Below are 15,789 nucleotides of genomic sequence, written 5' to 3'. Positions count from 1 at the left end.
ATTCAAAATGCGTAGGGGCTTTGGTTGGACTGGCTGTTCTGGAACTCAATAATAAAGAGGTGGGTCTGACTTAACAAGAATTCGTACTCAGCTTTCTTTTTATATGAAAAAGCAACTTTTTTATCCTTTGAATAAAGTTTTTAAAAGGGGTGATAACTTTTGTGGTTAAATCATTTAAAGTCTGTCCCTATGGAATGATATAGATATGCACCTGTGATGTGAGCAGCACATTCTGAATAACTTTCTTCTGTTGTTAAAAAACTTCAACTCTGTTGCTTATAGAGTTAAGTACAGAAAAACAGTGCTAAGTTAACTATTTTAATTAAAATCTGTGGCAAGATTTGTGAATGTATGTCCAACCACTTAAAAAACCCCAAAAGTGCTGATTTAAAAATCTTACTTTAATGAGCAATAGTTATAGTATGTATAATAGCCCTTACTTGGTAATTTGTGACTCTGTGAAGGTTAACTAAATTAGTTTGTACTCAGGATGTTCTGAAGGTCCTCAAATACTGAGAGACCTTGCTTGCAATGGCAGCTCTATTCCACAGCATCTTGAACTTTTTTAGAAAGAGAATGAAGCTAAAAGGTAAAAGACATTTGTCTCAGGAGATGAGTCCTGGGCTTTAAGGAACATAAGCTTTTAAACAAGTGTTAAAATTGCATTCAAGCTGCCTTGGCATGCATGCACATGGTAAACGAAAGAGTAGGCAAGAACAAATTTTAACTAGGCTGATGAAACTATGACACCATAGTGATCCTACTTCTTTAGATGTATCACTAGAAAAATACATATGCTCATATAGCTTAATTGAGATAATAAGATCTGAGATGGTTAATTCTTGCTAAAGAAGTTATCAGTGGAGGATAGGACATTTTAAGTGTTAAAAAAAAAAGTTATGTAATTGTATGTTGCTAAAATTTAGTGTTACGCTATCTGCAGAACTTGTAGCTCCCTAGAAAGATCTTTTTTTAGCACAGAATGTCTGAAAATTACTTAGTTTACTACATCCTAGGGAGAAAAAACAAAACCTGTTAAGACTTCATGAAGAATTCAGAAAAATGTGGGCACGAGAGATTTCTTTCCTAAAACTACTGAGACAATGAAAAATATTCTGAAGTCAAATTTTAATAAATAATTCCATGGGAAAGAAACTAATCAAACCTGGTATCTTTCTTTTTTCCCCTGAAGGTCTTTTGACTAAAGTCAAGGGATGAGCCCACTCACCTTAAGCTTTGAAAAGCTGTGATTAAAAGCTGTACCACTCAAATATGGTTTTTGTTCTTTGTAAGAAATGTATCATCTGTTCTTTACTTCAAACTGTTTTGACAACTTCACTGCAAAGTTAGTATAAATTTGAAGAGCTGACGTGGGGGAGGGAGAACACTTTCTCTGGGGAAAATATTCTCTGAGTTGCAAACTACTAATTGACATCTTTTCTGTGCTTAGGTATTTCTAATGTTTCTCCCTCCTAGAAGATGTTATGGTGTCAAATCAGGGTTCAGGTTACACTGTATTCTAATTGAGGTCTGTCTTGTCTCTGGTTTTCTTTAATGAAAGTGCTTAGGAGCTTTGAGGCCTCTAACCATCTATTGAATTTGACTGAATTTGGACACGAGACTCAAATTACTGGAGAACTTGGGCATATACGTAGTGTGATTATAAAACCTCTACCTTTAAACCAAGAATGAGTCAGTATCTCCTAAGCAAGGTATATTGTTATGCTAGGTCTGGAAAGATAGTGCCTTTTCAAACTGAAGTTGAGTCTTTTAACTGCTTATTACACTTCATCTTACGTCTCAACCTCATAAAACCTAATCTGTTCCATAAGATAGCTTTCTGCTGATAATAATTGCAAAGTAAAGCACAGTTGTTATGTGATTACTAGATACCATTCTTGGTGTTTCTGTTCAGAAGTTAGAGATGTAAGTTGACGTACTTGTGATACAGATCTTATGGATGTCTTAAATAAATACCAATTATTTTATCAGTTATGGATTTGAATTTGTAGGTAAGTAAAATTTGTACCCATGCAAAACGTTCTTTAAATTGTAAGGTTATAAAGTTTATATATCCCTATGTAAACACCAGAAACTTATACCATTTTATTAATTAGAACTTAAGTTCTACTAGCTCTTAATTCAACAGCTGAAGTTCTTGTTTAGAATTTGAACATAAGAATACTTCCATTTCACTGTTAGATTGTGTAAAAGGTTGAAACCTAAACCAAGCAGGAACTGGGGACATTGAACAGTAGAAGGAAGGCTATCAGGGTATGAGTGTGAAATGTCAAAGGACACTAAGGCTAAGTTGTTTGAGTTTTGGCGGGGTTTGGGGGTTTTTTGCTGTAAAGTCCTGCTCTGCTTTTTTCCATCCCTATGTCATGACTTCATTTCCCATCTGTATGCTTCAAGGAAAAAAGCTAGTAGCTGAATTTTCTTTTTTCTGGGAACCCAGCAAGATTTTATCCTGGAGTTCCCGGAGCAGCCTAGGCTGAAGAATAGTTTTGAAGATATTAATAAGATACAGCTGTTGAGATGCTGCTGATACCTGTCACTGTTTCATTTAGGCTGATTCCATCAAGAATGGTGTTCAGCTCCTCTCTAGGGCTTACACAATTGATCCCAGTAATCCAATGGTGTTGAATCACTTGGCTAATCACTTCTTCTTCAAGAAGGTAAGAGATCTATGGAATTTTACTGTTAAATACTTGATAACCTCTGAACGGCAAGGATTCTGGTGTTAGATTCAGCCTCATTTAATGAGGCTAAGTGGTGCCTCATATAGAACGTTAGGCTAGATGGACAAGTGTAAAGTTTTTGACTTAAATTTTATATAAACTTTTCTCAAGAAAGCAAAGAAAAGGTACACTTATTTCTTAAGTCAAAGTCATCTTTGTGTCCTGAATGTTGGTGGTGTTTTTTATTTCTTTCCCTCCCCTTCCAGGCTTTAAAATATGAAAACAGTAACTACTGTAAAACTAAATCACAGAATGTTAGGGATTGGAAGGGACCTCGAAAGATCATCTAGACCTAAATCTATTGTTATTAATTTAGTTAATGTAATGGCTAAAGCTTTCTTGTATTTTACAGCTATCCTTGTTTAAATAATAAATCACTTGGCTGTAAATAAAGTGAAGACTGTCAAATTTAATTTAACTTCCTTTTTTTCTAGGACTATGGTAAAGTACAACACTTGGCTCTTCATGCTTTCCACAATACAGAAGTTGAAGCAATGCAGGCAGAGAGTTGTTATCAGCTGGCTAGGTCTTTTCATGTACAGGTAGGGCAGTTTTTAAAAACCCCATTTGAGATTACACTTTAAAATCGGTGTTATAAAAGTTCATATAAAGCTTACCTGTGAAAATACAACCTGTTCTTTATTTACTTCTTTTTAATTAGGAAGATTATGATCAAGCTTTCCAGTATTATTACCAGGCCACTCAGTTTGCCTCATCTTCTTTTGTACTTCCGTTTTTTGGATTGGGTCAAATGTACATTTATCGAGGGGACAAAGAAAATGCGTCGCAATGTTTTGAAAAAGTTTTGAAAGCCTATCCTAACAATTATGAGACTATGAAAATCCTTGGATCTCTTTATGCGGCTTCAGAAGACCAGGAGAAACGGGATATTGCAAAGGTGAGTTTTGCTTCTGCCAGCATCATACTTTCACATACAAGAGTAGAACCTTAAAATCAGACTTGAAATCAGACTGTACCTTAAGTTGCATAAAACTCAGTTACTTGGCTCTATGTGTGGAGTATTTCATATTGGCTGTCATGAGAGATCCTCCTGACTGTGGAGAGTGACAACTGGACAGAACTGAGATTCTTACTGGGCTCTGGCTACAGCAAGTCCAGGAATTTAGAGGACCCCCAGCCTCGTGTTTGTATTTGGTACTATGAAAAGGGCAGAATTCTTCCCATATATGTTAAAATTCTCTGAAGATGGTAAGTTAGCTGGTGACTTCCTGAAGACAGCAAACTAGCTAGTGACTTCCAGAAAATGCTTATCTTGGCTTATCTGGAAGGACAGTGTTATGCTTTTTTTCTTTTAAATCTGATGTTGGGTAAATAAATACAAAAAGTGTTAGCTTCTCATGTTGGTGTAATAGTTTACGCTTCTCTAAGACTTTAAGACTTTAAGCAGGTGTTATGTTTTACAGAAAAATATAATAACAAAGGAAGGAAACTAATGTAATTTTTTTGTGACCAAATTGTGCAGATGTTTAGGAAGTTTGCTTTTGCAGTATGGTATATCTTTCTAGTTTTAAGATTAATACTTTCACTCTTTCTTATTATTTTATTTATATTTTTTTAAACAGTTTGTATATCCAAAAAAGAGGCATAATTATTATCTGCTGTTTTTCAGGGACATCTAAAGAAAGTCACAGAACAATATCCTGATGATGTAGAGGCATGGATTGAGCTAGCCCAAATTCTAGAACAGACTGATATACAGGTATTATTAATATACACTCGGTGAATTGTGTGCACATTTCATAAGAGCACATAGAGCTCATTCTCTTTTTTTCATCCACTCTCCCTTTCTTTGTAAAGGGTGCACTGTCAGCCTATGGTACAGCTACACGCATTCTGCAAGAGAAAGTACAGGCTGATGTCCCACCAGAGATTTTGAATAATGTGGGTGCTCTGCACTTCAGGCTAGGAAACCTAGGAGAAGCGAAGGTATGTAATTACTCAAAGTTTGAATTGAGTTTCTTAATCGTCCAGAAGTTTTTCTTTAAGAATATTCTGGAGTGCTTTATTCCTTTTTTCTTTTTGTACTTTAGAAATATTTTTTGGCATCACTGGATCGTGCAAAAGCAGAAGCTGAACATGATGAGCATTATTACAATGCTATCTCTGTAACAACGTCCTATAACCTTGCCAGACTGTATGAGGCGATGTGTGAATTTCATGAAGCGGAAAAGCTGTATAAAAACATTTTAAGAGAACATCCTAATTACGTTGATTGTAAGAAACATTTGGTATTTTAGTTCCACAGTCCTTCTTATAATACCAAAAATCTTCCCGTTTACAGTGTCTTCTAGTCTTCTTATATCTGTCTTCACTTCTTTTCGTAGTAGTTTTGAGACCTACCTGTTATTACCCCTACTTTTTTTTTTTAAGGCCTGCATAATCCTTATAGTTCAATTTCCAGCTTTAAGCCTTCTAATTATTGCTGAATCATACTGTACTCCAAAAATCTATCAGAATTAGGTTATCGAGACTGCATGCCTTTGCTCTCTTGGTCCCCACCTCCCAAAGCCTTACCACCTCAGCACTCAGGTGCGATCAAGGCCATCTATCTGATATGCCCAAGCTCTGCAACTCTATGTATGTGAGTGGAAATAGAGACCCTTTGGGTGAACCACTTTATCTTGGACCTTGGCCTTCCTCCAGGAAAGAAGCGCTGTTGAGGATGTTAGCAGTTTCTGTGGTGCATCTTCCTCTTGCCCCCAAGTAGCTAACCTGTGATATTTGCTGCGAGGTGGTAGCCCTTGCTCATCAAGCTGCAGCACACAGCATGCCCCAGCCTAATCTATAGCCTTTTCCCCGCTTGTTTTCTGTTGTCACCTGCTGACTGATACTCTTGCCAAAGCTCGCAGAGATGGGAGAGCCGTTCAAAGTGGAGGGAGAATTATGTAACTAGTGTATCCTTCTTTCTTTGAGGTTTCTCAATCATCTTTAACTTATGAAACTGATTAAAAACATTTAGAAATCTTCAATTTCTCTATCACCATTGTGGATGGATGTTGCTCTTCACATGGTGTGTCTCATTATGAATAGAAAATGAAAGATGTCTTAATGTTTGCTGTCCTTAGCAGATTGAGAAAAAAAATGCTTTTGAAATTCATGCATGGCCAATACTTTCTTTGTTTGAGATTACTTTAGCCTGTTTCCTGATTTTTATTTTCTATTTTTATTTTTAGGTTACTTGCGCTTGGGAGCTATGGCTAGGGATAAAGGAAATTTTTATGAGGCTTCTGATTGGTTTAAAGAAGCACTTCAGATAAATCAGGTTTGTAATCCTTAAAGTGTTTAAAGTTAAAACACTTGAATACTAACTTAACGTAAAATTTTATTTTCCTTTTGTTGCATTTTTATTTTGTTTGTTCACATAAACCAGGGGAAGAAGAGAGAGTTACTGTAATCTGCTCTCTATGTGTGTCCTGGTCTTCCTAGGATAGAGATAATTTTCTTCTTAGTAACTAGATTAGCTGTGTTTTAGTTTCAGTGTGGGATTTGTTACGAGAAAAACATTTATAAAATACTAATGTTTTTAGTTGTTACTGGAAGATGAAGGACACTTCCAACTTCCCTGTGTTTTGCTAGCCTGCAGGTGCAAAGGACTTGGGAGAAAGTGTAGTAATTAGCAAACCTAGATTAGCATTTGGATATGCCAATGTCATGGCATGTCATCATACCATGTCATGTTCAGTATATTAATGAGAGTTGACTGGAAAGCTCTCGGATTCTCTTGGATTGTTCGGGCTTGCTCTTCTGTGGATTGTGGTTTCATATTCAAGGTTGTCTCTGCTCTGGGATTGCTAACAGCCTGGGGAACAGGCTGTTATTATCATTATTATTTTAATTATTATTTTATTTCCCTTTTTTTTTTTATCTCACCACATGACTTTTCTCACTTTTTCCTTTCTGATTCTCTCCCCTGTTCCATCAGGGGAGGTTGAGCAAGTGGCTGTTTGGTGTTTAGGTGACAGGCAGGCTAAAACCACCAGTGTCTTTTTTTTTTGTGTGTTGGTTTTTTTGTTGTTGTTGTTTTTGTGAGTTTTTTTATTAATATGGAATTTTATTTAAGAAAAATAGCACTGTATACTTGGAAAAGTAACCTTGCAAGGGAAAACAGTGCTTTTGCAACTTATATTGAATTTTTATTTAGGACCATCCAGATGCTTGGTCTCTGATTGGCAATCTTCATTTGGCTAAACAAGAGTGGGGTCCAGGACAAAAGAAATTTGAAAGAATATTGAAACAGCCCTCCACACAAAATGATACTTATTCCATGCTGGCTCTTGGCAACGTCTGGCTGCAGACTCTACATCAGCCTACAAGAGACAGAGAAAAGGTAATGGATGTCTGTCTGCCCTGTGTGTGGTTTTGTTTGTTTAATTTTTATATGCTCTTAGCTACTCAGAGCCTTTTCTTGATGCCTATTTGGCATCTTATAGTCCATAAAAATTCTGAGTAGATCTTTTAATACCCCCTTAAAGGAATGAATGATCAATTGGGTTATTTCTTTTCGCAGGAGAAGCGTCATCAAGACCGTGCATTAGCGATCTACAAGCAAGTACTCAGAAACGATCCAAAGAATTTGTATGCTGCTAATGGCATAGGTGAATATTAGACTTTAATTTTCCTTCAGAGGTGATGATATTCTTATTTTTCATGCTTTAATACTAGTTTTTGCACTATGTAGTGGAGCACAGGAAAAAATAGCTTTCATATGGCAGCTATGTCACTTAGTTTTTGATGGCAAACTTTATTCAGGCAATATTTTGTTTTCTTTGGTAAGAGTAGATAGTACATGAAGCTGGAAGCTTATGCTGTACATACTACTTTCCTTTTAGGAGCTGTCTTGGCACATAAAGGATATTTCCGTGAAGCTCGTGATGTTTTTGCCCAAGTGAGAGAGGCAACAGCAGATATCAGTGATGTGTGGCTGAATTTGGCACATATCTACGTAGAACAGAAACAGTACATCAGTGCTGTGCAAATGGTAACATCTCTAAATTGAACTACTTAATATGTTGGGTTAAATGACTTCTGGATATTTCTCTGCTGTCATACCAGCTGCAAAAGTTTCTCAATAATATTTTATCAAGTTATAGGTCTATTTCTAGCATGCTGTTGTCTAGATTAAAAAAAATAAATAAATAAATTGCCAAATGTGGATAAGGGATAACAAAGCACCTACCAACTTGCATATTTTTTTTTGGTAGCAGAGTTAAAACACAGTTGGGTTTGGTCTTGGTATGGATTTTTTAGTGAGATGGGTTTCAGTGTAGTTACTGTGTGTGACTTTAATTCAGATGTTACTGAAGTAAGTAAATGCTGTTTGCTGCTGGGATTTTTTAAATAGCAAAACTGCCCATTTTTGTTCTTGCAAATGATTGCATAAATAACAATCCGAGCTGTATGAAAAGCTGACTGTGCCATGATTTCTTTCACCGCAGTTAACATCACAAAGTAATTAATGTGGGGAGAAATCTGAGGACATCTAGTTCATCCTGCTCAAGCAAGCTAACTTCTGAGTATCAAACTGTTCTAACTAAATTGACTCAGTTGATCAAAAGTATACAAGTAAGCTTAAGGAAAAACGCATATGTTGGACAGGATAAAAGCTCAGAACAAACTTATTTCATTGAGCCCACACTGAGGCTCAAAATTCAGAGCTATCCTGAAACTTTTTGTGATGGTTTTACTGGGTCGTTCTTACCTGATCAAGACCTCAGTAGTTGCTGTCCTCAAGGGAACTACTGTTAACAAGCTTTAGTAACCAGATCAGATTCTTTCTGTTGTGTTTGAATGGGGTCTGGTTTTTTTAATACCTTGTCTGTTTTTATTGACAAAAAGCCTAATGAAAATCTAATTTTAGCAATTGTTTAAGCAGTGAATTACAGTGGGAAACTGGGTATTGTTTTCTTGTTTTGTCAGAAGTAATATCATACTCATTTGCTAATATATTTAACTAAAGCTGTTAATAGAAATGTGTTTTACTGGGGTGTTTCCTTGTTCCCTGAGTTCTGCTATGCAGTCAGTCAGTACAAGCCACAGTCTGAATTAAGCAATATTGCACTCAAAGGGAGGCTAATTGAATTTAATAGCCTAGCTTACTGCAGCCACAACAATTACTCTAGTATGTTCTCTGCCATAAAGCATACAAATCCAAGGCAGACTTAAGCTAAATACAAAATCTTTGACTCTAAAGGTGAGTGAAAATTGGGCACTCACAACAGAGTGCAATCCAAGAGTAGTGACTTCAGGTATTGCGGTTCAGGGTGGTTTCTATATTTGAGCTGGAAATAAAAATTACTTCATATTTCTTACTATTTTAGAAGTTTAGAAAGGGTGAATGATTCCTTGAGAAAAGAGTATGTCCAACAAAAGGTACTCGTTACTGAAAAGGAGTTTCATACTTGTTTGAAGTTTTAATGCTAGACCTATAAAACCTATAGCAACAAGTTGTCTTTTACGCTTTAGAACAACTACATATCCCTTGAACCTGCCAAGTTACTCAGTTAGGTCAGTAGAACAAATTTGATGTTATCTGAAAGGTGTGGAATTTCTTTAACTAATTGCATCAGATGCATGGAATTACTACATTAAATATATTAAAATTTGTAAAATATCTGGTATTAATAAAGAAAATGGATTTCTTCCCCCATACTGTGAAGAATAATTGAGTGCTCTTAAAATGAGTCATGTTTGTTGGACTTTGTTACAATAGATGGTACTTGCAAAGTATTCTGTTGTATTTTAAGACCTACAGAGACTCCTGGACTGCTGCCAGTTTCCAGAAAAAACAGGTACTTCCTATGGAATAGCAGAAAGAATTTTCTGATCAGTGAAAAGGGGGCATCCATGTTGCTTGACACCCTTCTTTAAAAAACAGAAGGCGTATTAGCAGTAATGCTTTTTAGGAGTAGAAGCATTTGCTGGAGTTAGCTAAACAAGGAGAACTAACCATTGTCACCTCTTCGTTTGATTTTTTTTTTTTTCCCCCTCTCTTTCAGTATGAAAACTGCCTCAGAAAGTTCTATAAACATCAAAATACTGAAGTATTGTTATATTTGGCCCGGGCACTCTTCAAATGTGGCAAATTACAGGAATGCAAACAAACTTTGTTAAAGGTACGAATATAAAGCATCATATATCACAGAATAAAATTACTGTAAGTTGGTCCATGTTTGTTTCTTTAAATTTGGTAGCCTGGGATGAAATAATGGTGCTTATTCTCTGTATGTCACTTCAGTATGCCTCTGTATCACATTGTAGCATATCTTAATGCTTTTTATTTACAGGCCAGACATGTAGCGCCAAGTGATACAGTCCTTATGTTTAATGTGGCTTTAGTGCTACAAAGACTAGCTACCTCTGTCCTGAAAGATGAAAAAAGCAATCTAAAGGAGGTGCTTAACGCTGTGAAAGAACTGGAGCTAGCCCACAGGTAAAACTGATTTATTTCTAGTCATTCTAATCTATTTTGTTGTTCCCTTACAGTAAATCTGCAGTATAAGTTACAAATCTGGTTTCTGCTATGAAACACTCTATGTAATTCTAAAGCTTCTAGTAGGAAAACAAAGATTGGGTCTGACAAAACTATGTATTCAGACTTTGCTCCATGACCAAGATGCATTTCTTCCTGAAAGATCATATGGAATTATTCTACAAATTTAATATTTTTGATTATTTGTTTCAGAACAACCTATAAGGCTCAAAAGCAATTCTATTTTTATTACACAAGCCTACTTAGTGACCAGTAGTCCTTGAAAACTAATTTTGCCTTCCTGTTGGCCAGGAAAACCTAAGCACTCTCATGGCTTAAGAACAAAAGCAGTTTCTTAAGTGCGTTTCAGATCTTTTGGATGGGGCTCTGAGCAACCTGATCTAGTTGAAGGTGTCCCTGCTCACTGCAGAGGGGTTGGACGGTCCTTTCCAACCCAAGCCGTTCTATGATTCTGTGATCTTTTACTTCTCTATTAAAAAAAAAAAAAAAAAAAAATTCTGGGCAAACCCCAGTGTGATTAATCTGATCCAATTGCCATTGTCTTTAAACAAAAAGCTCTCAACCTTTTATCCTGCTCCTAGGTATTGCTGGTGTAGCTGGTGCTTGCTTTATGCATTCCTAGCTCTGTTATGTCAAGATAGATGTTGCCTTTCAGTAATTTTGTCAGCTAAAGCAAGCCTTTCATACAAGTGAGCATTTCACAATTCTAGTGCTTTACATAGTGCAAACTAAACATCCAAACACAAATTCTAACTCAAATTCAGTTAGAAGTTTGTTATTTATTGTCTTGAGAAAGTTATATGAAATACTTTATTTTGTACACATTAACTAAAAATTCAGATGTCTATCACATTTTGGAAAATATTTTCCATGATCTAAAAATTGGCCAAGGAATTACTTTCTTCATATGCACAAGAATCTGAGTTCAGTCTAGGACAAAACCACTTCATTTAAAATGTCTCTGGAATATGGGGAGAAACTGTGGCAACCTTGAAAGTTAGAAAGTTGTTTTCCTTTAAATTAATTGGAGAAGCTGTTTTCAAAACATTGATCATCATAGCTTACCCGTATACCTGAAAGTATGTTGTATTTCCTGGGGCCTGTCAGCTAGGTTCAAGGAGGCTATTCTGGAAGGATTTTTAAAAAATAAGTTTTCCTTCCTTTTCTTATGCTGGTTTCAAGCACTTAAGCTGTGACAGATAAGGAAAAAATCTTCTGGGGTCAGCAGTGTGCTTATTGCTTGGAGCCAGTAAATGAAATCTTAGAATTCTGTCTTTAGAATTTTTCTAAACTTTAGAATTTTTCTAAACTTTAGAATTTTCTAAAATATTTGAAATTTGGATAACTCTGAATGTACTTTTATACAGTTGTATTAAAAGGGGTTGCATACAGAGAAAATTGATGAGGTTTCCTCATCTGTTGAGTTTTGTAAGATTGTTATTCAGGAGTAAATGCTTTTTTTTTTTTTTAAGGCAAAATTACCATAAATATGTCAGTCATGCCATTTTTGCTTAGTTTTGTTTTTTTGTTTTTCCCTCCAGATACTTCAGTTACTTGAGTAAAGTGGGTGATAAGATGAGATTTGACTTGGCACTTGCTGCTACTGAAGCCAGGTAAAAAAAACCAAACAAACAGAACCCCAAAAAACCCAAACAACACAAAACCAAAAACAAACCAACACAAAACCACAAAAAAATCATTCAGATACCAAGTGGAATATTTTTGTCTTGTTTTTTATAATAAAAGTGGATTCCAAAATTTCAACTGACAGTTTCTTAGAACAGGAGAAATACAAGTGCAGGGTTACTCCCTGTTACTGTTTCATTATTTCGCTGTCTTGGCTTTCTGAATTTTTGTGTAGTCTTAAAACTCTCAATGTGTGGTGTCTGCCCTTGGCTGGAGCCTGCAAAACTTTAGCTGTCTTAATGGCAAATTTTCCATGAATGAGAATGCAGTGATATTTATTTAAACATCCCTAGCACTCACTGTTTTGACTTTAAGCATAATAATCTAACAACAAGTTTGCTTTCATGGAGATTTTTTGGGGTAGTTCATGGATGAATAGCATGGGTCAGTTGTTGAAACATGAAGAGCTTCTGTTTTGCAGAGATTAGTCTGCTTTAACTTTTGTTCAGGTTAATGAGTTTGTACACAAGCCTATTCAAATCAGTTTCCTTGTAAGCTTATTTCTTAAGTTTTCACTCAGTGTGCCCTGTGTTTCATTTGTTGCACATTCTTCCAAGACTTTCATAGCCATATAAAAATAACTTCTGTTGGCCATCATGCACTGTACATCTTAAACGGGTATCATTAAAACACTTAGTACAGAGAAGAAAATTTTAATATTAAAAGAAATGGCATTGCAACGTTAGCCGAGGGGTACTGAAAGCACCTTGCTTTATTGTTTCATGAGACTTGAATACTTTATGCATCCTTAACTCTTACACAATTAGGTGTTTTAAGCTAGAATTTCTGTCTACCTTTCTGATTAGGTTTGGGTGTTATGATTAAATACAAGTTCTCATTAACCATACTTCTGAAGCTGTCCAAATTAGTTCAGATGACTCCTTTTATATTTATGCGGGGTTTTTCTGTATATGAATTGGCTAAATTTTAAGTGTGAAGCAGTATGTTCTGCAACTGTTATTGCCATTTAAAGGTGAATTAGCTTACTAGAAAGCGCTTTAGTTTACTCAAAAAACTGTACTACTCTTCTGTTGTGTCAATTCAGGTAGCTTTTTTTTTTTCCTTGTTGGTGATATAAACATAGTGTTGTGGTACATACCCTTTTTAAACCTCTTTCTTCTTGTGGTATTTGTCTGCCACCTTCCTTTACTTGAAAACATTGCATGTTACAGGCAATGCTCTGACTTACTGAGTCAAGCCCAGTATCATGTGGCTCGGGCACGCAAGCAGGATGAAGAAGAAAGGGAGCTGCGTGCAAAGCAAGAGCAAGAAAAGGAGCTGCTTCGCCAAAAGCTACTTAAAGAACAGGTTTTATTCTTTTACATTCTATATATTATATATTTTTTTAAAAGTATACTTTATTTTTAAATAGTATACCTGTCAACAATATATATGCCCCTGTTGCTCTGTGGTGGTGCCTGGTATTACTGATAAAATGTCTAGTAGCTGTTTTTCTTAGTAAGAGCTAGCAGAAAATGGCATAGCTAACAGGTGATACTCGCTCTTTCTTCCCTATAGCCTCAGAAATAGTTTTTTATTTTTATAATGAAATTAAATTGGTGCCCCAGAAGGTCTGCCATCAAATTTCTGTGCTCACAGGCTGGATGAGGAAGCACTTGGTGCAACAGTTCTTTTGGACTTTTGCCTTCCCTACCATAGACTTGTAGAGAACTTTTTATTTCCTGCTATGTGGACTTTCTGCTATGACATAGACTATCAAAAGTCAATTTTCTTGTTTCTTGTCAGCAAATAATTTATACATCTGCAATTATAATCACTGTGATGCTGCAAATACAATAATGTTAGTTTTCTCCCTGTTTCAGGAAGAGAAGCGCCTAAGAGAAAAAGAAGAACAGAAGAAACTTCTGGAACAAAGAGCTCAATATGTGGAGAAAACCAAGAATATTCTGATGTTCACTGGTGAAGTAGAAGGATCAAAGGAGAAAAAACGTGGTGGCGGTGGAGGCAGGGTAGAAGAGAATATTATTTTTTTTTTTAAATTGCCTTCACTTTCCCCTTTTGATATATGGTGTCTTGCAGTAGCACAGGTTTTTAATTTCATGCTCCTAGGATCCACTGAGTGAAACTGCACAGTTTTAGGACTGAAATGTAACAAGGGGAAGCTAATACTTAAAAGTTCTAAAAACGGAGGCATCACCAAAATCTATTCTATTCAATTGATAAAATAACAAAAGATTGTTTTATTATGTGCAAATTTGGAATCAGTTTCTTAATGACATCAATCTAGTCATTATGGGAAAGTTGGCAAAAAAAAAGTCTATATTTTCATATCTTAAAAAATGTATTCAGATAAAGTTTCTATTTTGAATTGTTTTCTGGTAGCTTGTTAACTGGACCATGAATAATAGGCTGTATTGTGGGGCTTTTTTTTATTACAGCGTTCCAAAAAAGGAGCAGGGGAGTTTGATGAGTTCGTCAACGATGACAGTGATGAAGATCTGCCCATATCTAGAAAGAAAAAGAAGAGGAAGGGCAGTGGTAGTGAACAAGATGGGGAAGAGGAGGAGGGTGAGAGAAAGAAGAAGAAGAGGAGGAGGTAACTGATACTTTAATGGTCAACTTTCCTGAGAAATAGTATGGCTTTTAAGCATATTCTCAGCAGTCTTTCATAATGACTTAAAAAACAAACTCTTGTTAAGAGGTCGCGTGAGTAATTTTTATTTACACACGCACCTTTTTAAAGACCTAAACAGTCACTCTGCCAAAGAAGTGTGAGTAACTAGACAATTCTTGAGACTGATATTTTCACCTGTGTGAAGTTTTTTTTGTGATCATAGAATCATAGAATGGTTTGGGTTGGAAGGGACCTTAAAGATCATCCAGTTCCAACCCCCCTGCCATGAGCAGGGACACCTTCCACTAGACCAGCTTGCTCAAAGCCTCATCCAACCTGGCCTTGAACACTTCCAGGGAGGGGGCATCCACAGCTTCTCTGGGCAACCTGGGACAGGAAAGAATTTCTTCTGAATATCTATCTAAACCTACTCCCTTCCAGTTTAAAGCCATTAATGATGTTATGTTTTACATCATATAAAATATGTTTCTGTTTAAGACCCCAGAAGGCAGATGAGGGGAGTGATGATGAAGAACATGAAAATGGTCCAAGACCTAAAAAACGACGTCCACCCAAAGCAGAGAAAAAGAAGGCTGTAAGTTAAACCCGGAATAACCACATCACTTTCTAAATATGCATTTGGACTTGAGCATTAGTCTAGTCAGGAGAGATTTATTAATGTTGAAAATTATAACAAAACTTACTGTAGCAAACTGCCTCTGAGCTTATTTTTGTCCTCCTCTGTTGCTACAGCTGCTTCAAGGATGAAAAGGCTATTTCTGAAGATATCTAGAATTAAGTGATAGTAAATGGAAAATTTCTATCTAATGACTTTAGAACAATGGTTTAAAGCATGTCTGTTTTTCTGAGTAAGTTTCCACATTTGGGCACTCTGGTTTAATCAGACACGTGAACAAGCAACCCTTTGTTTTTTTTCCCCCCTGTACAGCCTAAACCAGAACGTCTGCCTCCTTCAATGAAAGGAAAGATCAAATCAAAAGCCATCATTTCATCAAGTGATGATTCTTCTGATGAGGATAAACTCAAAATTGCTGATGATGGGTAAGAACCTTAATTAACTTCGTATGTACTAAAGTTTCAACGCATGCTTTCAAGAGAAACTGCAGTGTTAATGAGATAAAGCAAAGATAGTGAGAAGCCTTTCATTGTACTCACAACATCACTTTCCATTGCAAATTAATTCCACTCATTCTTCTCATTCTGATAACGCTAGCATTACTCAAATCCTGGTGTCTCGTTTTTTTTAAGCTAAGGAC

General features: G+C 36.0%; 1 protein-coding gene across 1 annotated transcript in view; it reads left to right on the top strand.

Moving 5' to 3' along the window:
- CTR9 (CTR9 component of Paf1/RNA polymerase II complex) overlaps positions 1–15,789 on the top strand; it is a 20,591-nt gene that overhangs the window by 4,010 nt on the left and 792 nt on the right. The window contains exons 6-24 of the mRNA XM_010168272.1: positions 1–59; positions 2,571–2,678; positions 3,176–3,283; positions 3,403–3,639; positions 4,372–4,461; positions 4,560–4,688; positions 4,793–4,976; positions 5,936–6,024; positions 6,904–7,089; positions 7,270–7,357; positions 7,592–7,740; positions 9,758–9,874; positions 10,046–10,191; positions 11,793–11,864; positions 13,110–13,245; positions 13,761–13,907; positions 14,337–14,494; positions 15,011–15,107; positions 15,462–15,574. The exon at positions 1–59 is cut by the window's left edge and continues 87 nt beyond it. Of these exons, the coding sequence (XP_010166574.1) occupies positions 1–59; positions 2,571–2,678; positions 3,176–3,283; positions 3,403–3,639; positions 4,372–4,461; positions 4,560–4,688; positions 4,793–4,976; positions 5,936–6,024; positions 6,904–7,089; positions 7,270–7,357; positions 7,592–7,740; positions 9,758–9,874; positions 10,046–10,191; positions 11,793–11,864; positions 13,110–13,245; positions 13,761–13,907; positions 14,337–14,494; positions 15,011–15,107; positions 15,462–15,574 (2,413 nt within the window). The remainder of the gene's footprint in view (positions 60–2,570; positions 2,679–3,175; positions 3,284–3,402; positions 3,640–4,371; positions 4,462–4,559; positions 4,689–4,792; positions 4,977–5,935; positions 6,025–6,903; positions 7,090–7,269; positions 7,358–7,591; positions 7,741–9,757; positions 9,875–10,045; positions 10,192–11,792; positions 11,865–13,109; positions 13,246–13,760; positions 13,908–14,336; positions 14,495–15,010; positions 15,108–15,461; positions 15,575–15,789) is intronic.

This window comes from Antrostomus carolinensis, unplaced genomic scaffold, assembly GCF_000700745.2.
Source record: "Antrostomus carolinensis isolate BGI_N321 unplaced genomic scaffold, ASM70074v2 scaffold38865, whole genome shotgun sequence".
Taxonomy (NCBI): domain Eukaryota; kingdom Metazoa; phylum Chordata; class Aves; order Caprimulgiformes; family Caprimulgidae; genus Antrostomus; species Antrostomus carolinensis.
The sequence above is the reverse complement of the archived record's forward strand: the minus strand, read 5'-3'. Positions and strand labels throughout refer to the sequence as shown.